At 53.0% G+C, this 20,695-nt stretch overlaps 1 protein-coding gene across 9 annotated transcripts in view; it reads left to right on the top strand.

Annotated features, from left to right (window-relative positions):
- MEGF6 (multiple EGF like domains 6) overlaps positions 1 to 20,695 on the top strand; it is a 136,340-nt gene that overhangs the window by 81,725 nt on the left and 33,920 nt on the right. For 6 of the 9 annotated variants that reach the window (XM_049877694.1, XM_049877689.1, XM_049877693.1 and 3 more), the window contains exon 6: positions 11,167 to 11,289. The exons of 1 other annotated variant lie outside the window; for it this stretch is intronic. In XM_049877694.1, coding sequence (XP_049733651.1) covers positions 11,167 to 11,289 — 123 coding nt within the window. Of the gene's footprint in view, positions 1 to 1,041; positions 1,410 to 11,166; positions 11,290 to 20,695 lie in introns of those variants that run through there. 2 more of the 9 variants (XM_049877696.1, XM_049877697.1) reach the window with 2 other exon arrangements.

The raw sequence follows: 20,695 nt of genomic DNA, 5'->3' as shown, positions 1-20,695 counted from the left end.
CCCCAGTCGAGTGGCCTTTGGGGGGCATGGACAGTGCTCCAGAGATGCTGCCTTTGGAGGGCTTCCTGCAGATGGCCCGGAAACAGGTGTTGGTGGGACTCTAGCCCCTGTGGGGGTTCCCCTGGCCCCATGACCACTGCTCATGATCATCCAGTGCCCAGCTAGTTTGCTCCAGCTTTGCCCTGAGCGTGGAGTCTGACGCCCTGAGGTACATGTGGAAGGAGGGCTGGGAGAGGTTGGGGGCTCTGGGGTCTTCAGACCCCAGGCAAGGAAGACATGCTACTGCAAGTCAAGGGTTGGCCTGACTTCAGGCTCCCTGAGGTTGCCTGGGGATGTGGTGGGGGAGGGGGCTTGGGTTTTCTTCTTAAGCAAGGAGGGGTTGCCCACCGCTCTGGGGTTGGTGCCTCATGATCTTCCCAGCCCTGTACTTATGCCCTCACGCCCCCCACCCCCACCCCCACCCCCCACTGTGGGATACAAGGGTTCTCCAGCCCAGGCTCCTCAGGTACAGGCCCTGGTCCAATGGTGGTGGTGGAGCAGGATAGTACAAGGCAGGGGACATCTAGGCTGGGGGAATATCCTCACCGCCAGGGTTTCCACTTAGCAACACCACCTCAGGGTGCCTTCATCTCCCCACCCTTCCAAACTTGGCACAGCTGGGCCCCCACCAAGCCACATGCAGGACCCACAGTGCCCATAGGATGCTTCCTCCTGGCCTTTGCTTTCTTCTCTATGTTTGCACAGGGGAAGGTATGCGTTTGTGTATGTGTGTGTTTATGTATGTCTGAGTTTGTGTGTGTTTGCATAGATCTGTGTGTGTTTGTGCATGTGTTGCGCGCATATCCATGTGTCCCGGCCCGTGACCGCGCGCGGAGGAATGTGTCGGGCAGGCGGACGCGCGTTGGCTAGGCCCAGCGCAGCACCCCCGGAGCCACGGCGGAGGCGGGCCAGGGGCGGGGCAGCCCCCTCCAGCGGGCGAAGATTTGGCTTGTACCTGTTGGGGGAGGAGGGAAAGCTGAGAACATAAAGGCGAGGGGGCGGGCCGGCGTTAGCGGCTCCCCAGCGGCGCCGAGCTGAGTGGCCGCCTTGTGTGCCCGCCTGAGCCGGATCTGGAGGCAGAGCGCGGAGCCCGATCCCGGAGCCCAAGCCCGAGTCGCCCAGCCAACCTCGCTGCTCTCCTGCCTTGCAGCTAGGCGCCCTGGTCCCGGCGCCTCCTCCGCTCGCTCGGGCCAACCCCGCCATGGGGGCGTCCCGGGGCGCCAGCGGGCTGGCCGCGCTCTGGTGCCTCGGGCTCCTGGGGGGCTTGGCGCGCGTCGCGGGCACGCACTACCGCTACCTCTGGAGGAGCTGCTATCCGTGCCACCTGAGCCAGGCCGGCTATCCTGTGAGCGCCGGCCAGCGGAGGCCAGGTGGGCGCTGGCGACCCGCTCTGCCGGGCCAGTGGAGATGGGGCGGAGGCGCGGCGGGACCTGGTTGGGTGGGGCGGAGCGCTGCCCTTGTTTCCTTTTTCCAAAGTTTGGGTCTGTGCGTCTGGGGGTGGGGCGGGGGGCAACGGCGGCGCCTTAACGGGAGAGGGCTGGGACCTTGTAAATGGTTTAGACCGGGATGCCATCATCTGAATTCCTGCTGTCCCTCTGGGAGGCCCTGAGGCTGGTGACAGCAGGGTGGCCATTTGACTGGAAGGAAGGGAAACATCCCTTGCTTCGCCTGCGGAGGTGTGTGTATGGGAGGGACCTGCAGGGGGTCAAATGAGAAGGTGGGCTAGAGAGAGAGGGCCCCTGGCCCCCCACAGCGGGGTGGGGTCTCCCCCTCCAGGATCCCAGGAGGCTGGGGCCGTTTGAGTTCATGGTGTGATTGTGGCCGATGCACCATGGCAGGTGCTGGAAAATCCTTTTTGCTTTCAGGGCATGGTCAGCCCAGTGGGCTGTGAGGACAGCCAAGAAGCCAGGACTTGGGGACCCCAGCAGCCTGTGGCAGGCAGGGTGCACCCTGGCCTCACTCAGCTCCCACTCCCCCCTCCCCCCCCCCACCCCGCAGTTTAGGTCTGATGGTACCTGAGCTGCGCCAGCTCCTTCCACGGGTAGAGGGCTCTGAGGGCTCCTAGTGCCAGGCCGGCCTTTGATTGAGCAGTGTCGTGGGGGTTGGATGGCACCACCAGCCTTCAGCTTGGAGACACTGCAGGTCAGTCCAGTCCCCTTGGGGGTGAGGGTGACTGGCCTGGTGTCAGCTCAGGGGTGTGTCCCGGCATGGAGCTGCCAAAGTCCTTAATCACACAGCTCAGCTGAGGGTGCAGAGGGGACCGAAAGGACCATGGGGACTTTCCTGCAAACCCTGGCCTGGCCGTCACTTAAAACAGCTGTCACAGATTTTTGTATATTACATTATGCTCCAGTGGGCCAGGCGCCCCTGCCCAGAGCCATCATCAGTCTTCTGAGCCCTGCAGGACCTTCACAGGCTCCCCCGTCCTCTGGGGAGTTGCTAGTTGTTCTCTCTGGCCTTTCCTGGAAAGGGTGGGGCATGGCGCTGGGCTCCAGGGTACAGAATGGGCTTGTCCTTGAGCCAGGCTGTTGCCCCTGGAATGAGCCCACCTGCTCCCCCACCTCACAGTGAGCGCATTTCTCTAAGCATGGGGAAGGAAGTGGTCTCCACGCTCCCATCCAGCCTTGCCACAGAGGACCAGGTCCTCCTTTGAGCCGATGTTTTCTGCTGGGTTTAGGACGAGTCCAGGGTGCCGATGCTCAATTGGGGTACCACTGTTGGGGTGTCCTAGGGTCCCACTGTAGGCTCAGCCAGACCCCCCCCCGCCCCACAGCGCTGCCTTTGGGAGGGGTCCCAGGAGTTTCCAGTTCTTGGGAGGCACCGTGGTACAGACGGCCCGGCACCAGCTTGGTGGGACCCACCCTGACCTGAGAGTCAGGAGGCGGGCTAGCCGGGCAGACGTTGAAGACCCCTGGATCGGGTGATATCTGAAGACCCTTTTGGCTTGGCTCGGATGGTCTAGCCTTCTGGACTCTCAATGTGCACGATTTGCCGCAGTCTGGAAAAGACACCCCAGACAGTGGTGCTGCTCTCTGTATCGATGTACTGTGGCTGCTGTAACAAATGAGCGCACTCTTAGTGGCTTAAAACAACACAGACTCATTATCTCACAGTTGTGGAGGCCAGAAGTCCGAAATGGGGTAAAAATCAAGGTGTGGGCAGGACTGTGTTCCTTCTGGAGGCTCTAGGGGAGAATGCTTCCTTGCCTTTTCCAGCTTCAAGCAACTGCCGGCTTTCCTTGGCTCATAGCCCCTTCCTCCCTCTTCAGAGCCAGGAGCATAAAAAAATGCTTCCTTGCCTTTTCCAGCTTCAAGCAACTGCCGGCTTTCCTTGGCTCATAGCCCCTTCCTCCCTCTTCAGAGCCAGGAGCATAGCATCTTCCAATCTCTCTCTGGCCCTCTGCTTTCATCATCACACCTCCCTTTTCTGACGTTGACCCTCCAGCCTCCCTCTTATGAGGAGTCTTGTGATGACATCAGACCCACCCGGATAATCCAGGATCATGTTTTAGTCATCTAGTGCTGCTATAACAGAAATACCAAATGGATGGCTTTAACAAAGAGAAGTTTATTTTCTCTAGGTAAAGTAGGCTAAAAGTCCAAATTCAGGGTGTCAGCACCAGGTGAATGCTTTCTGTCTCTCTCGGCCTTCTCATCCATCTTCCGCCCAAACTAGGAGCTTCTCTGCACAGGGACCCCATGTCCAAAGGACGTGCCCTGCTCCCGGTGCTGCTTTCTTGGTGGTACGAGGTCCCTCTGTCTCTCTGCTCGCTTCTTTCTTGAGGTAACCTCAAGACACAATCTAATCTTGGATGTTGAGTCCTGCCTCACTAACACAACTGCCACCCATCCTCCCTCATTAACACCATAGAGGCAGGATTTACAGCATATGGGAAAATCACACAATACGGGGAATCATGGCCCAGCCCAATTGATACACACATTTTTGGGGGGATATAATTCAATCCATGACAATCTCCCATCCAATATCCTTAATTTAATCACATCTGCAAAGTCCCTCTTGCTATATAAGGTCACATACTCACAGTTTCTGGTTTGAGCACATGGACATCTTTGGGGGGGCCCTTGGTCAGCTGACCACAGTCTCCGTGAAGGCCAATGAGCCTGTGGTTCCTCAGGCCGGGGCTCTGCCTGTGGTGAGCACCCATGGGATCAGGTGGAGTTGGGGCCTGCTTGGGGAGCTGTCAGGTGGGATTCAGATGACTCCTGGCTGCCTTGCTCTCTGCAGTGGGAGCCATTGCTACAAAGGAATTGGTTGAAAGGTGCCCACATCTCAGAGCTGGAGGGGCCCAGGCAGGCCTCTGCTGCCCACAGAAGTGAAGGGAAGGCCCCCATCCCCAGCCTAACCCAGATCCCTGAATCCAGATATGAGCCTGGGGACAGCAAACTGTGGCTCCGGAGGCCATCAGCTGGGCTCACAGACCATAGTCTCTCCTCACAGGTGGACTCTGACCCCCAGGCAGTGTGCCCCAGGGTGGGAAGTCCTGGGCCAGCCACTCCCTGGAGGAGGCTGGAGTCCTGAGTGCCCCGAGGTGCGCTGAGTGCCCTGGGCCTGAGCAGCGTCTGCAGGAGCTGGAGTTTCTAAGTTAGGACTGGGGAAGGTTGGGCCGGGCCCTGGGGACGGATGCTTGAATAAAGGTTCCCTTCAGTTCAGCAGGAAGGAGATAAGGCAGAGCCACTGCTCACGTGGGTTGTGGGTGTGTGAAGGGAGGCCCAGATTTCAGTGATGGGTCAGGGCCACGCCTGGGAGCCAGGGCCAGCCTGCTGAAGGGTGCCATGAGGAGGGACGGAACCTGCTGAGCTCAGACCATCCTTCGGGGCTGGTCCTTGCTGCCACCAGGGCTCCCTGGCCAGCCCAAGGAGTGAACAGTCCCAGTGGGCACCAGGGTGCGAGAGGTGGCGGCTCCAGGAGTTGTCTGTCAGGGTGGGGACTGCCCCAGCAGACTCACCTGGGTGCTCGTTAAGGACGTAGCCTCTGGGTGGCTCAGCCTCCAGCCTGGGTCTCTGTGGAGGGCTCAGGAAGTGTCACTGCTCTCAGGGTGCAGTCTGGAGGGGGTCAGGGATGGAAACAAAGTTGCCAGCCACGAGTTGGGTTTCATGGAGGTTCTTTTGTGCCTGCTTCCAGACAGAAGGGACTCGAAGGGCCCTGCTTGCTGTTTGAGGTTACCTCTAGACAGGAAGGACTTCAGCCTTCCACTCTTCCCGTGTGGGGGGCATTAAGACAATGTGGGCGCAAATGGGGACCTCGGCCCCGAGGCCTCTGCAGCATTGCCCGTTCATCTTTTATTAAGCACTGACTGCATGCACCGGCTGTCTACACCCACTTCATGCCCAGGACTGCACTCCTGGTGGTCAGTGACCCTCCCCGGGGCCATCACCACCCCATCTCAGGGGAGGGACCCTGGGCAGCAAAGAGCCTGGTGTGTGCTGCCCACCCGGCCCAGTGGGTGTGGGTCTGCCCCTCCACCCACTCTGCCTTGGCTAGATCTCCCCTAGGAGGCCCTGGGTCCCCAGACTTCCTACCAGAGCTGGTTCCTTACCTCAATTCCAGCGTCTCTGGTCTCTGTTGGGGGCTCGTTAACCCTTTGCTTTCCAGCTTCTTTCCTTTACTCTTTCTGGCCTCTTTCTTAGGGTCATTGCATGTGATCTCCACAGGTTACATGATCTGTGGAGCAGGTGGAGAGCCTGTCTTGGTCTCGCTTGCCCCCCTCCCCCGAGGCACCTTGGGGGCTTGAGGGTCTCTCCCCAGGTGGACCCTTGCTCCTGGGTTTCTTTTTGTGTCATTCTGGACTCCTGGGCTCGTGGTCTGATCGTAGTCTGGCAGAGTCCTGTACCTGGGAAGGTGGCCCTGAGGCTGGTGTTGTCTGACTAGGAAGGGCTCTGGGGGGTCCCCAACTGCCTTGGCACCTTTCAACGTGTGCCCAGATGGCTGGGGTTTTAGGATGGGCACCTCCAAGGTCAGCATTTTAATGGGGATCGTGGGTGAGGACCAGAGAGTAGAGGAAGCCCTGGCAATCACGGTGGATGGTGGGACTGTCTGACAGTGGACCAGGGCTGGAGTGGAGCCTGAATTCTGGGCAGCCTGGCACGTGTGCCACCTGGCCAGCCTTGCTGTCAGGTAGCTGGGAACTTCCCCTTGAAATCAGGACGTCTTCCCCCAATCTTGCCTTGTTGAGCGGCTGTCTTTCCCTGCACTTTGAGCCAGGCGTCTCCTTTTCTTGATGAGGCCCGTCAGCTGCAAAGGAGCCTGAGCCCGCTGTGATTGTCCCAGCCGGCTGGCTCTTAGCTGCAGTGAAGAGCGTTTGTGTCCCTGTTCTCCACTTGATGGTGGCCCTGTCTGTCTGGGGTCCTGGCTGCTCCCTGGGAACCCGGCCACCTGGCCTGTGCATCTGGTACATAAAAAGTTCCCATGGCCCTGGGTGGTGTGCGGGGATGTGGTGTGCTTGGCGTCCCAGGCTGGCTCCTATCTCCGTCCTTACCAGAGTCCCAGCCTCCCCTCTCTGTCCTAGAGTGTGTCCGGTAGTCTGGGTCCTGAACACTGCAGCCTGTCCCTCGCATTAGCCTCGTCCTGTCCGGGCAGAAGGCTGGCCTTCCGGCCTCTCGCAGCTCACTGCTGGTACTTCTGAGAGCCCCCATCGCACTGAAGAGGCTCCCCCACTCCCTAACGAGCATTCTCCTTCTGCAATTCTCACTGGCTGGGGCCCTGAGGCCCTGACCCGGCTGACTTGAAGACTCACCAGGGTCTATTCTGATGGCAGTGCCTGGATGTGGGCCCTGGATGAGGCTGCAGGGGCAGGAGGAGTCTGTCTGTCCCTGTCTCTCCCCACTGCTAGTCCCTTCTTGGCTGGGTCAGCTTTAGGAGTCCCTTTGAGATGCCCTGGCCACCTGGTGGGGCTGAGCAAGGTGCTGGGCTCTGGCCCTGGTCAGCCTGAAAGCCAATCAGCAGGGTTTGAGGTCATCTGTGGCTTTCTATCTTCTTGCTGCCTCTGCCTTGCCTGCCCCCTCCCCTGAAGACCCCACTTGGCAGAAGGGCCTGGGGGTAGGGTGAGAAGTGGGGGCCACCCAGCCTTCCACCACCCTGTTGTTTCCTTTGCATCCACCCCTGTGGCAGGTGGTGGCCAGGGCAGACTGAAGGGCCCATGATCGGGGAGCAGGTGATGTGGGCCTCCAGCCATGGGGAGGGGTCTCTCCAGCCCCTTCCTGCACACAGCTCAGCTCATGGGGTGTCCCTTGCAGTCTCCTGTCCAGTCTGCTTCCTACCAGCACTTTCCTGTGGCTGCGGACAGTGCTGGCAAGAGGGCAGGTGGGGACAGATGTCCTTCTGCACCTGGGGGTGCTGTGTGACCTTAGGAGGGACGTGTCCTCTGGCAGTGGGACCTCTCTGCCCCGGAGTCACCAGCCCTCACCATCCTCTGTGCCTCTGTCCTCTCCCCAACTTGAGCCTCCCTTGCTCAGGACATTCGAGGTGAGGGAGGTAAGCTGGGGCTGGAGGGGACGCCAAGCCACTGCAGGCTGCTGCTCTGCCCCAGTGGCGGGTGCCTGCCATGCCCCCCCACACAGAGAGCTGGGACTTCGCCATGACACCCAGGCCGTAGGGGTTAAAACAGCACTGATACTGCAAGGTCCCCAGGGCCCCAACGAGGCCTATTCCTCCTGTCTCCCGGATGCCAGTATTGGGGTGGGGACTCTGGAATTTGGGACCTGCACTCAGCCGTAAAGGCTGACAGAGTCATTTCCACACCTTCTGAGTGGCCTGAGTGCTGCATGTGGGGCAGAGAGGGTTTGAGAAGGTCTGAATTTCTCCGAAGGAATACTAGTGGCACAGTGGTTAAATGCTCGGCTGCTAGCTGAAAACACCAGCCCAATCTGCGGGAGAGAGATATGGCAGTCTGTTTTTCCAAAGATTGTTGTTGTTAGGTGCTGTTGAGTCGGTTCCGACTCATAGTGACCCTGTGTATCACAGATCGAAACACTGCCTGATACTGCGCCATGCACACAATTGTTATGCTTGAGCCCATTGTTGCAGCCACTGTGTCAGTCCATCTCCTTGAGGGTCTTCCTCTTTTCCGCCGACGCTATACTTTACCAAGCATGATGTCCTTCTCCAGGGACTGATCCCCTCCTGACAACATGTCCAGGTATGTAAGACACGGTCTCACCATCCTTGCTTCTAAGGAACATTCTGGTTGTACTTCGTCCAAGACAGGTTTGTTTGTTCTTTTGGCAGTCCATGGTATATTGAATATTCTTTGCCAACACCACAGTTTAAAGGCATCAATTCTTCTTCGGTCTTCCTTATTCATTGTCCAGTTTTTGCATGCATATGATGCAATTGAAAATACCATGGCTTGGGTCAGGCACACCTTGGTCTTCAAGGTGACTGTCTTAGTCATCTAGTACTGCTGTAACGGAAATACTGCAAGTGGATGGCTTTAACAAAGAGAAATTTATTCTCTCACAGTCCAGTAGGTTATAAGTCCAATTCAGGGTATCAGCTCCAGGGGAAGGCTTTCTCTCTCTGTCGGCTCTGGAGGAAGGTCCTTGTCCTCAGTCTTCCCCTGGTCAAGGAGCTTCTCAGGTGCAGGGACTCCATGTCCAAAGGACACGTTCTGCTCCTGGTGCTGCTTTCTTGGTGGTATGAGGTCTCCAACTCTCTGCTTGTTTCCCTTTCCTTTTGTCTCTTGAGAGGTAAAAGATGGTGCAGGCCACACCCCAGGGAAACTCCCTTTATATTGGATCTGAGTAAGGGTGGTGTTACAATCCCACCCTAATCCTCTCAACATAAAATTACAGTCACAAAATGGAGGACAACCACAGAATACCGGGAATCATGGCCTAACCAAGTTAATACACGTGTTTTGGCGGGGGGGGGGGGGGGCACATAATCCAATCCATGATAGTGACATCTTTTCTTTTCAGAGGTCTTTTGCAGCAGATTCGCCCAATGCAATGCAATCTTTTGATTTCTTGACTGCTGCTTCCATGGGTGTTGCTTGTGGATCCAAGTAAAATGATATCCTTGACAACTTCAGTCTTTTCGTCATTTACCAGGATGCTGCTTATTGGTCCAAAGATGACAGATTTAGAAACCCAATGGGGCAGTTCTACTGTGTTCTGTAGAGGTCGCTATGAGTCAGAATCGACTTGACATGGCAATGGGTTAATGGATGGGTTGTTCTGGGACAGTGGGAAAGCCAAAGCTGTCACTGAGTCACCTGCAGGTACTTTGCAAGGCACGATGAGGGCTGCAGGGAGCTGGCACATCACAGGTGGGCCTCCTGTTCTGAGGATGTCTGCCCAGCTGACCCCCTGGGTCCCTGTAGGGGGACCCCAGGACTGAAATGGCCTGTATTAGATTCCTGGGGCATCCATAACAAACTACCACATACTGCATGGCTTAAAACAACAGAAATTTATTCTTTCACAGTTCTGGGGGCCAGAAGTTCCAGGTCAAGGTGTTGGCAGGGCTCTCTCTTGGCTTGTGGCTGCATCACTCCAACCTCTGGCTCTGTTACATCATCTTCTCTGTATGTCTCTCTATGTCCTTTTCCCTTTTTATACGGACATAAGTCACTGAATTTAGGGTCCTCATTTTAATATTTTGTGTTAGTTGCCATCTAGTTGGCTCGGACTCACGGCAACTTGTGTGCAACAGAACAAAATACAGCCCTGTCCAGCACCATCTTCAGGGTCCTTGGTGTGTCTGAGCCCATTGTTACAGCTGTTGTGTCAGTCCATCTTGTTGAAGGTTTCCCTTGTTTTCGCTGACCCTCTGCTTTACCAAACACGATACCTTTTTCTAGCAATTGGTGTTTCCTGATGTTGTATCCAAAGTAGGTGAGCCAAAGTCTCCATATCCTCGGTGATTTGTTTGTTCTTCTGGTAGTCCACAGTGTATTCAACATTTTTGACAACGCCATGGTTCTAATGCATCAATTCTTCCTCTGTCTTTTTCTTTTCCAACTTTCACATGCATATGAGGTGATTGAAAAGACCATGGCTTGGGTCAGGCACACCTTAGTCATCAAAGTGACTGACATCTTTGCTTTGTAACATTTTAAAGAGGTCTTTTGCAGCAGATTTGCCCAATACAATAAGAATGTCATTTGATTGCTTGACTGCCGCTTCCCCGAACGTTGATCGTTGATCCAAGTAGAATGAAATTGTTGACAACTTCAATTTTTCTCCATTTATCATGATGTTGTGTATCAGCCCAGTTGTGAAGATTTTCATTTCTATTTTGGTATTTAGTATGGGTAAATTTAGTGGTTAAAAGCTTAGGTTGCTAGGCCAAAGGTCAGCAATTCGCATCCACCAGTTGCTCCTTGGAAACTGTATGAGGCAGTTTTACTCTCCTATAGGGTCGCTATGAGTCAGAATCAACTTGACAGCAATGGGTTTTTGGTTTATGACCTCATCTTGATCCTTAACCCATTACCTCTGCAAAGACCCTATTTCCAAATAAGGCCACATTCTGAGGTTCCAGGTGGTCCCTGAGTTTTGGGGGATCACTGCCCAACCTACCACACTGCCACCCCTATCCTCTCTTAGGGTTTCTCCACGGCCTATGTTGGGCATCTCATGGGTTATTGGTTCTCCTTTTGACGTTGTGGACCCAAGAGGAGTGGCTGCCACTAGCCAGAGAGCATTTTCAGGATGAGAACTTAGGAAAACAATATGTTCCCCAAGTTCAGTCTTGAAAGGTGCTAGAAGGTGGGCATTGACACAACTGGGTCTGCTCCAGCCTGCTCCTCCCGCCTTCTGGGCCCCCTGGGATTAGGGCTGAGCCTGCCTGAGCAGGCTGGGCCAGGGTGGGAGGATGGGGCAGCTTGGGACCGGGCTGCCTGCCTCCTCTCCTGAGCTGGCTCCGGTGGGTGTGGGTGAGGCCCCCAGAAGCGTGGCAGTCATGCCCCTTGGAGAAAGGCCTGGGTCTGGGGACACCTGGGCTATGGTGATGCGCTCAATGAGGTGACCAGGCCCAGGTTCCTGGGACCACCTCCTGCGTTGTGGGCTCGGCTTCCCTTGGGCTGATGTGGAGAGGGTGAATGCATATCCCAGGGTGGGTACTGGCTGTTAACCCTCCACCCTCCACTGTGTTCCCGCCCAGATGTGGATGAGTGCCAGGTGCACAACGGCGGCTGCCAGCACAGGTGTGTGAACACCCCAGGCTCCTACCTCTGCGAGTGCAGGCCTGGCTTCCGGCTCCACACCGATGGCAGGACCTGCCTGGGTAAGCATCCCTGCCCGCCCCCCCTACCCCTTGGCTCTGGGGGTGGCGGGCCCTCCTTCTGGGCCTCCTCCACCCTGGCTTTCTGGCCTCAGGTGTACCCAGGTCTGGGGAGGGCCAGAGCCTGGCACTGCTTGTGGGAAGGCCTGCTTGGGCTCTTGTGGGCATGGGTTGGCTCAGAGTGCCAGCTGTTATATTGAGCTTGTGGTCCCTGGGGCCTCACTGTGCCCTGCTGGGTGCCATTGTCAGCCCGTAGACAGGTGAGAAAGGTGAGGCTTGGGCAGGTGGGAGAATATTCCACAAGGTGGGGCCTCGAGCCCAGGTTGGCATGATGCGGGGCCAAACCACCCTCCACCAATGCCTGCTCCCTGGGCTAAGATGCCCAGCGCATCAGCCTGTCCAGGCCTCTGTTTTGGGGAGGAGCCTCGACCAGTGTCCCACTGAGGCCCCCTATGGGTCAGTGGGCATTCAGCAGCCCAGGCCTGGCTATGCGCTCCCAGGACTCCAGGGAGGTATGCCCTGCTGGGAAGGGGTGAGACTGGTGAGGAGGCAACACGAGGCCATCCCAGGCCTGCATAAATAGTTTCTCCTGACCCGTCTCCCACCTTGGCTTTGGAGAGTCTGAGGGTGTGCAGCAGGTAGTTAAAAAAAAAACTAAACCAAACCCATTGCCATTGAGTCAATTCCAACACATAGTGACCCTATAGGACAGAGTAGAATTGTCGCATAAGGTTTCCAAGGCTGTAATCTTTATGGAAGCAGACTGCCACACATTTCTCCCGTGGAGCAGCTGGTGGTTTGAACTGCCAACCTTTTGATTAGCAGCCAAGCGCTTAACTGCTGTGCCAGCAGGGCTCCTTGGCAGGTGGTTAGGGGGGATCAAGAAGCAGGTTCTGACCCTGCAGGTTCTCTCTGCCACAGGGAGTGGGCTCAATGGAGTCGCCCAGGGTCACAGACTATAGCCCTGTGGGCCTGGGGGGTTTAAAGGGAGAGAGGTGGGTGGCTGAGGCTGGGTAGGGTGGGGACTGAGGATAGGAGGGCAGCAGCTTTGCGTGGAGAAGCCTGGAGACAGTCCCTCCCCACCCCCAGCCACCCTTCTGGTTGGATCTGGACACAGGTGTGGGTGTCTGTTTGGGGGCCACATTGGGGTCATTCTCGGGGTAGAGCTGGGTCACACCACTGGCTAGTGGACACTGGATGGAACTCTTCTAGAGAGGGAGCCTGCTGTCTCCCTGTCTTCCTCTCCCAGCTGGGGGATGCCCCTTCTTTCCACCTCAGACCCGGAGTGGGTACTGGCTCTGAGCCCCCCACCCCATGCCTTGCTGCCATGTGACAGGGCAGCCAGCCAGCCCTGGGGGGCCATTTCCCCACTCACGTGTCCCTACGCTGTGTGGGGAGCAGGCGGCTGCCCCGTGAAGCCTCTCTGGTGGAAAGTGGAAACAGATGCAGGAATGCCGAGTTGCCTTCAAGACTGAAAGCCTTCTGCAGCAGCCAGCCTGCTGCCCGGGGCAGGGAGGGGTGGGGGCTCCTTCACCTCTCCACTGTGTTCTCTAGGGGAGGCAGCTCCAGGCCCTGGGGGAGGAGCAGGGCAGGTTCTCCTTGGAGAATGGAGGCCCTGGGGCCTGGCGGCACCCTCGCTCACATTGACCCCAGCTGTAGGGCATGGTTGGGGGACACACTGCCCTAGCCTGTGTCCTCTCCAGTGTCCTGATGTTGGCTGTCACAGAGACTCTCAAAAGGGAGAAGGACCTGGTTGATGATAAGCGAATGCCGGAAGTAGGGGGGTGCCTTTTGGGGCTTTGCAGTTACCAGCAGTGGCTGCTAAAAGTGGCCTTGAACTGCTGGCTTCTGGAAACCCAGGAGGGGTACCCCTCCAGCCCTGCCCCTGATCTCACCCCTCTGCTCTGCCAAAACCACCTCCCTGTGCTTTCAGGGCTCCGGCATATTGACGGTGGCATTTGCTTATTTTAAAGGGTTGTTTGAGAGTCTGACACCAGAGTCCTGGGCATGGTCTGCACAGCCCAAGCATGCGGGCTGCTCAGGCCCCACTGCCCCCTCTGCCTCCTCTGCAGCACCCATGGCCCCCCTAACTCTTGGCACCATTCTTGGGATGGATGTGCTTCTAGGAGCTCTGGGCTATTGGGGCAACTTGGTGCTGGTGCCACCTCCTGGCTGCTTTCACTGGAGGGGCAAGTGGGCTCACCTGTGCCTCTTGCTGATGCTGGGCTGCCTTCTTCTATGTAAGTGTGTGAGTGTCCTGGGGATGTTGTGACAAAGTACCACATACTAGATGGACAGATGGATGGATGGATGAATGGACAGATAGATGGATTTGTGGATTGATGGATGGTTGGATAGATGGCTGGATGGATGGATAGATAGATAGATAGGTAGGTAGATAGATGGCATTGAGTTGGCTTCAACTCATGGCCACCGTATGTACCACAGAACACAAAACACTTCCCAGTCCCGAGTCATCCCCGTGATGGCCATCGTGTTTGAGTCCGTTGTTGCAGCCATTATGTCAGTACTTCTCACCAAGGGCCTTTCTCTCTGGTCCTCTGCTTCATCAAATATGATGTCTCCCTCCAACAGTTGATCCTTCCTGATGATGTGTCCAAAGCAAATGAGTCAGGCACTATTCTGTTGTGATCCATATGGTCTTCATTGCCTGATTTTTGAAAGTGGATCGCCAGGCCTCTCTTCCTAGTCCATCTTAGTCTGGAAGCTCTGCTGAAACCTGTCCATCATGGGTGACCCTGCTGGTGTTTGAAATACTTATGGCTTTAAACAACAGGAATTGGCTCAGTTCTGGAAGCAGGTGATTCCAATTCAGGGTGTCTGCAGGACCATGCTCTCTCTGAAGTCTTTAGGGGAACATTTTTCCTTATCATTCTCAGCTTCTGGTAGCCTCAGGCGTTCCTTGGCTTGCAGCTATAGCAGTCTCTGCCTCCTGCTGTCACAAGTTGTCTTTCTCCTATTTCTTTTCCTCTTCTTTTAATGACACCAATTGTAAAGACACTAGGGCCTATCCTAATAACCTTAACTTATAACTATGGTTTAATTTATAATTTAATTTATAGCTTAATTTAAGTGATAATATCTTCAAAGCTCACGTTCACAGGTACTGGAGTTTAGGACTTCAACATATGTTTTCGGGGGACACATTCACCTGTAACAGTGAATGGGAGGGGCCAAACACTGACAGAAGACTATGGCTTTCACTTTCTGATGGTAACTCCTAGCAAGAAGCATGTGTGCTCAGAATACTCACATACCCTGAAGGTTCAGGAAAGAATGCCCTTGGGATACTGAGCTGCAGCTGACACTTTTTAGTAGATTCAATTTCATTATTAAAAGGGGCCAGTAGTGACTTAAAGGAGCCCTGGTGGCACAACAGTTAAACCCTTGGCTGCTAACTGAAAGGTTGGTTGGTGGTTTGAACCCACCTAACGGAAACCCTGGTAGTGTAGTGGATAAGTACTACGGCTGCTAACCAAAAGGTTGACAGTTCAAATCCACAAGACGCTCCTTGGAAACTCTATGGGGCAGTTCTACCCTGTCATATAGGATCACTGTGAGTAGGAGTCAACTCCACGGCAATGGGATTTCTTTTTTTTAATGGCTCCGTGGGAGAGAGACCTGGCAATCTACTCCCTTAAAGACGACAGCCTAGGAAACCCTATGGGGAAGTTCTATTCTGTCGTATGCACTGCTATGAGTCGAAACCAACTCGACGGCACACAACAGCAGTAATGTTAAAATAAACAGCATGTTAAGCCAATAATAGAAATTGATTGAAGTTTATTTAGTATAGAATTTACAAATCAGGGTAACATTTCAACTAGAAAACAAAACACAAAACAAACCTGTGGCCTTCAGTCGATTCTGACTCATAGTGACCCTATAGGACAGAGTAGAACTGCCTCATGGGTTTCCAAGGGTTGGCTGGTGGATTCAAACTGCTGGCCCTTTGGTTAGCAGCCAAGCTCTTAACCACTCTGCCCCTGGGAATAGAAAATGTTCTGAAGATGAGAAAACCTCCAAAGACTCTTATACTTCACGCCATCAACATTGTCATGGAAACTGGGCCAGAGCAGTGTTTTTCTTTTTTTAAATAATTTTTATTGTGCTTTAAGTGAAAGTTTACAAATCAAGTCAGTCTGTCACACATAAGCCTATATACACCTTACTCCATACTCCCATTTACTCTCCCCCTAATGAGTCAGCCTGCTCCCTCCTTCCAGTCTCTCCTTTCGTGACCGTTTGGCCAGTTTCTAACCCTCTCTACCCTCCCATCTCCCCTCCAGACAGAAGACGCCAACACAGTCTCAAGTGTCCACCCGATACAAGTAGCTCACTCTTCATCAGCATCTCTTTCCAACCCATTGTCCAGTCCCTTCCATGTCTGATGAGTTGTCTTAGGGAGTGGTTCCTGTCCTGGGCCAACAGAAGGTTTGGGGAGCATGACTGCTGGGATTCTTCTAGTCTCAGTCAGACCATTAAGTCCAGAGCAGTGTTTTTATAATAACAGTTTACCCTAAAAACACAGCTTCCAGTCAGACCCTGGAATCTCCAAAAACAGCCCAGTGCCTAAGGCAAAACAGTCTCCTCTACGCTGCTTACTAGGCTATTGTTGGACTTAAAGGTGCCTTTAGGAAATCAGTTTCTTCAGGGCTCAAGGTTTGAAACAGGGCTTCCAAACCTGTTCCTTCAGGTTTGAACCCTCCTGAGAATTTGCATTTCTAACAAGTTCCCAGGGGATGCTAATGCTGTTGGCTAGGGACCAGTTCTGAGAACCACTAGTAGAGCGGTGGTTCTCCACATTTATTATACCTAAGAATCACCTGGAGACCTTGTTAAACAGTAGATTCTGCTTCAGTATATCTGGGGTGGAAAGGCAAATTCTCAGCCGGGGTTCCAGCTGGAGTGAACTGGTTTGAAGCCCTGGTTCAAAAGGACACCTAAAGGCAAATGGCCTGGGTGGGTCACCCCAACTCCGTGGATCCCAGAAATCTGGATTCCAGGAGAATTAATACAGTTTCTCAGTAGTGACTTACTACCCTGATTTCACAACCCTTGTCATGCCCTTGGGGACCTTGTGGACACACACTGTGCCTGGCTCCTGTGTGAGTGCCTGGGTTCCCACCAGGGTTGGCAGAGTGTGCCAAATTATGTCTTAGTTACTTACCCAGGGCTGCCATAAAAAAAAAATTATCCGTGGGTGGCTTTAAAGAACTGGAAGCTATTGTCTCTCTAGGCGTCTGAATTCTGAGCGTTGGCAAGACCATGATCTCTCTTTCTCTCTGTGGGCGCTAGGGGAAGATCCTTGTCTCTCAGCTTCTGTAGCCCCAGGCATATCTTGGCGTTCCTTGGTTGCATATAGTTGTATCTGCACATGGTGTCTGTCATGCCCTGTCTGTGACTGTGTCTATTCTGCTCTTTTTGTAAGATACTATTCAGAAGCCCCCACGCATCTGTCAGTTTGTTGTACTGTGGGGGCTCGCGTGTTGCTGTGATGCTGGAAGCTATGCCGCCAGTATTCAAATACCAGCAGGGCCACCCATGGCGGACAGGTTTTAGCTGAGCTTGCAGACTAAGACAGACTAGGAAGAAGGAGCTGGTGGTCTACTTCGGAAAAGAATTAGCCAGTAAAAACCTTCTGCATAGCAGCGGAACATGGTCTGATATAGTCGCAGAAGATGAGCTCCTCAGGTTGGAAGGCGCTCAAAAGACGAATGGGGAAGAGCTGCCTCCTCAAAGTAGGGTCGACCTTAATGATGTGGATGGTGTCAAGCTTTCGGAACCTTCATTTACTGATCTGGCCTGACACAAAATGAGAAGAAATATCCGTTAATAATCGCAACGTGGAATGTACGTAGTATGAGTCTAGAAAAATTGGAAAGCGTCGAAAATGAAATGGATTGCATAAACATTGATATACTAGGCATCAGTGAACTGAAACGGACTGGTATTGGCCATTTTGAATCGTACAGTCATGTGGTGTAGTATGCCAAGAATGACAACTTGAAGAGGAATGACTGTATTCATCGTCGAAAAGAACATTTCAAGGATGTATCCTGAAGTACAGTGCTGTCAGTGATAGGATATTATCTATAGGCCTGCAAGGAAGACTAGTTAGTATGACTATTATTCAAATTTACCCACCAACCACTAAGGCCAAAGATGAAAAAAACTGAAGTTTTTACCAACTTCTGCAGTCTGAAATTGACCAAACACACAATCAGGATGCATTGATAATTACTGGTGATTGGAATTGGAAAGCTGGAAACAAAGAAGGGCCAGTAGTTGGAAAATATGGCCTTGATGATAGAAATGAAGCAGGAGATCACATGATAGAATTTCGCAAGATCAACAACTCTTCATTGCAAATACCTTTTTTCACCAACATAAATGGCGAGAGTACACATGGACCTCGCCAGGTGAAATACACAGGAATCAAATCAACTACATCTGTGGCAAGAGATGATGGAAAAGCTCAATATCATCAGTCAGAACAAGGCCAGGAGCCGACCGTGGAACAGGCCATCAATTGCTCATATGCGAGTTCAAGTTGAAACTGAAGAAAATCAGAGCAAGTCCATGAGCGCCAAAGTATGACCTTGAGTATATCCCACCCGAATTCAGAGGACATTTCAAGAATAGATTTGACGTGTTGAACACTAATGACCGAAGACCCGAAGAGTTGTGGAATGACATCAATGATATCATACGTGAAGAAAGCAAAAGGCCTGTTAAAAAGACAGGAAAGAAAGAAGAGACCAAAATGGATGTCAGAAGAGACTCTGAAACTTGCTCTTGAATCTCAAGTGGCTAAAGCAAAAAGGGGAAATGATGAAGTAAAAGAGCTGAACAGAAGCTTTCAAAGTGCAGCTTGAGAAGACAAAGTAAAGTGTTATAATGATATCTGCAAAGACCTTGAGATAGAAAACCAAAAGGGAAGAACACACTTGGCGTTTCTCAAGCTGAAAGATCTGAAGAAAAAATTCAAGTCTCCAGTTGCAGTGTTGAAGGATTCTATGGGGAAAATATTAAACGACACAGGAAGCATCAAACGAAGATGGAAGGAATACACAGAGTCACTCTACCAAAAAGAATTGGTTGATGTTTAACCATTTCAGGAGGTAGCATATGATCAGGAACCTCTAATACTGAAGGAAGAAGTCCAAGCTTCACTGAAGGCATTGGCAAAAAACAAGGCTCCAGGAATTGACAGAATACCAACTGAGATGTTTCAGCAGAAAGATGCAGCACTGGAAGTGCTCACTTGTCTCTGCCAAGAAATTTGGAAGACAGCTACCTGGCCAACTGACTGGAAGAGGTCCATATTATCCCTATTCCCAAGAAAGGTGATCTAATCGATTGTGGAAATTATTGAACAATATCATTAATATCACATTCAAGTAAAATTCAAGATCATTCAAAAGGAGCTGCAGCAGTGTTTCCACAGGGAACTGCCAGAAATTCAAGCCAGATTCAGAAGAGGACGAGGAACCAGGGATATCATTGCTGATGTCAGATGGATGCTGGCTGAAAGCAGAGACTACCACAAGGATGTTTACCTGTGTATTGACTATGCAAAGGCATTTGACTGTGTGGACCATACCAAGTTATGGACAACATTGAGAAGAATGGGAATTCCAGAACACTTAATTGTACTCATGAGGAACCTGTACATAGATCAAGAGGCAGGAGGTTTGAACAGAACAAGGGGATACTGCATGGTTCAAAGTCAGGAAACTTGTGTCAGGGTTGTATCCTTTCTCCATACTTACTCAATGTGTATGCTGAGCAAATAACCCAAGAAGCTGGACTATATGAAGAAGAATGGGGCATCAGGATTGGAGGAAGACTCACTGACAACCTGCATTATGCAGATGACACAACCTTTATGTTGGGTTTCACCTCAACATAAAGAAAACAAAAACCCTCACAAATGGACCAATAAGGAACATGATAAACGAAGAAAACATTGAAGTTGTCAAGGATTTCATTTTACCTGGATCCACGATCAACTCCCATGGAAGCAACAGTCAAGAAATCAAAAGATGCATTGCATTGGGCAAATCTGCTGCCAAAGACCGCTCGAAGTCCCAAATCTATTAGATTTGGTTGAGACCCTGGGTATAGTTCAACCTGGGCAAAATTCCTCTTTTTCTGGAGCAAACACCTTCCTCTTCCCCCAAGGCCCCTGGTTGCCCGAAGGACTGAGTTGCCCAGGACAGGCGAAGATGAACTGTTTCTTGGGCTGCCCCCATCCCAACACTCCCAGCTTCCTAGGAGTTCCTGGGAGCACGTCAGCGCTGCTGGTCCCCTGCCCCATGGGGACCTCTCACTCTGCAGTCCCACAAAGCTGGTTGTTAGAGGAGGGTTCCATGGAGCAGGATGTATGGATTCAATTATGTGTTGTAAATATGTGCTGTAAATCCTGACCTCTTTGCCTGTGGTTATAGTCCCATTTGGGAATTGGTTGTCTTTGTTAGGTTATTAAGGCAGGATTAGTGTAGCCTGTGTCTTGAGTCAGTCTCTTTTGAGATATAAAAGAGATTTAAAAAGCAATCGGAAAAAAAAAAAACAGAGATGGAGGAAGACACATGCCAAGGCACACGAAAATTGCCCAGGAATAGAAGCTCAGAAGAGACAAGGACCTTCCTTCAGAGCCAACAGAGAGAGAGAGAGCCTTCCCCTAGAGCTGGTGCCCTGAATTTGGACTCCTAGCCTCCTAAACTGTGAGAAAATAAATTTCTGTTTGTTAAAGCCACCAGCCTGTGGTATTTCTGTTATAGCAGCACTAGATAACTAAGACACTGGAATTTCTTGGTGAATTTCAGGCCCAGGCCAGCTGCTGGCAGGCTGTCCCTAGGTCTCCTGGGAGTGTCCCCTGGGTTGCCAAGGGCTTGCTGGGCTGTTTTGCCAGGGCTTGTAGAAAAGCTGCTCCAGAAGAAATGTCGCCCAGGACTTCCTGACTCAGAGAGCCTCAGCGTTCTTTCCAGGGACACTGCTTTTCACTGACAACCCCTGCTGTGGCTGCCGGCCTGCCCCTGAAGTGCAGTGGCACCGAGATATTGCCCTGAGGTGGACAGGAGACTGAACTTCTAAGTGCCAGCCCTCTAACGGGGGGCTCCCGCCCTGCCCTCCCCAAGAGGGCTTTTGGGGGTGGGGCTGGACTTTCTGGCCAGGGAGAGACAGGGCAGGGAGTCATGGGAGCTGGCACATTGTCTGCCTGGTTAACAGTGGCACCCCTGTGCCTGGACTGCGGTGGGTCCTCAGCAAACATTTCTGGGAAGAATTAACATAGGAGCCGTGCACCACCTCTGCCTCTGCCCCCATCTCCTGCCCCCAGCCCCACATGGGCCAGCTGTGGGGCTGCTGCACAGCTGGAGCACAG

Source organism: Elephas maximus, chromosome 3 (genome assembly GCF_024166365.1).
Source record: "Elephas maximus indicus isolate mEleMax1 chromosome 3, mEleMax1 primary haplotype, whole genome shotgun sequence".
NCBI classification, from domain to species: domain Eukaryota; kingdom Metazoa; phylum Chordata; class Mammalia; order Proboscidea; family Elephantidae; genus Elephas; species Elephas maximus.
Note: the sequence above shows the minus strand (reverse complement) of the source record. Positions and strands in the feature narration are given on the sequence as shown.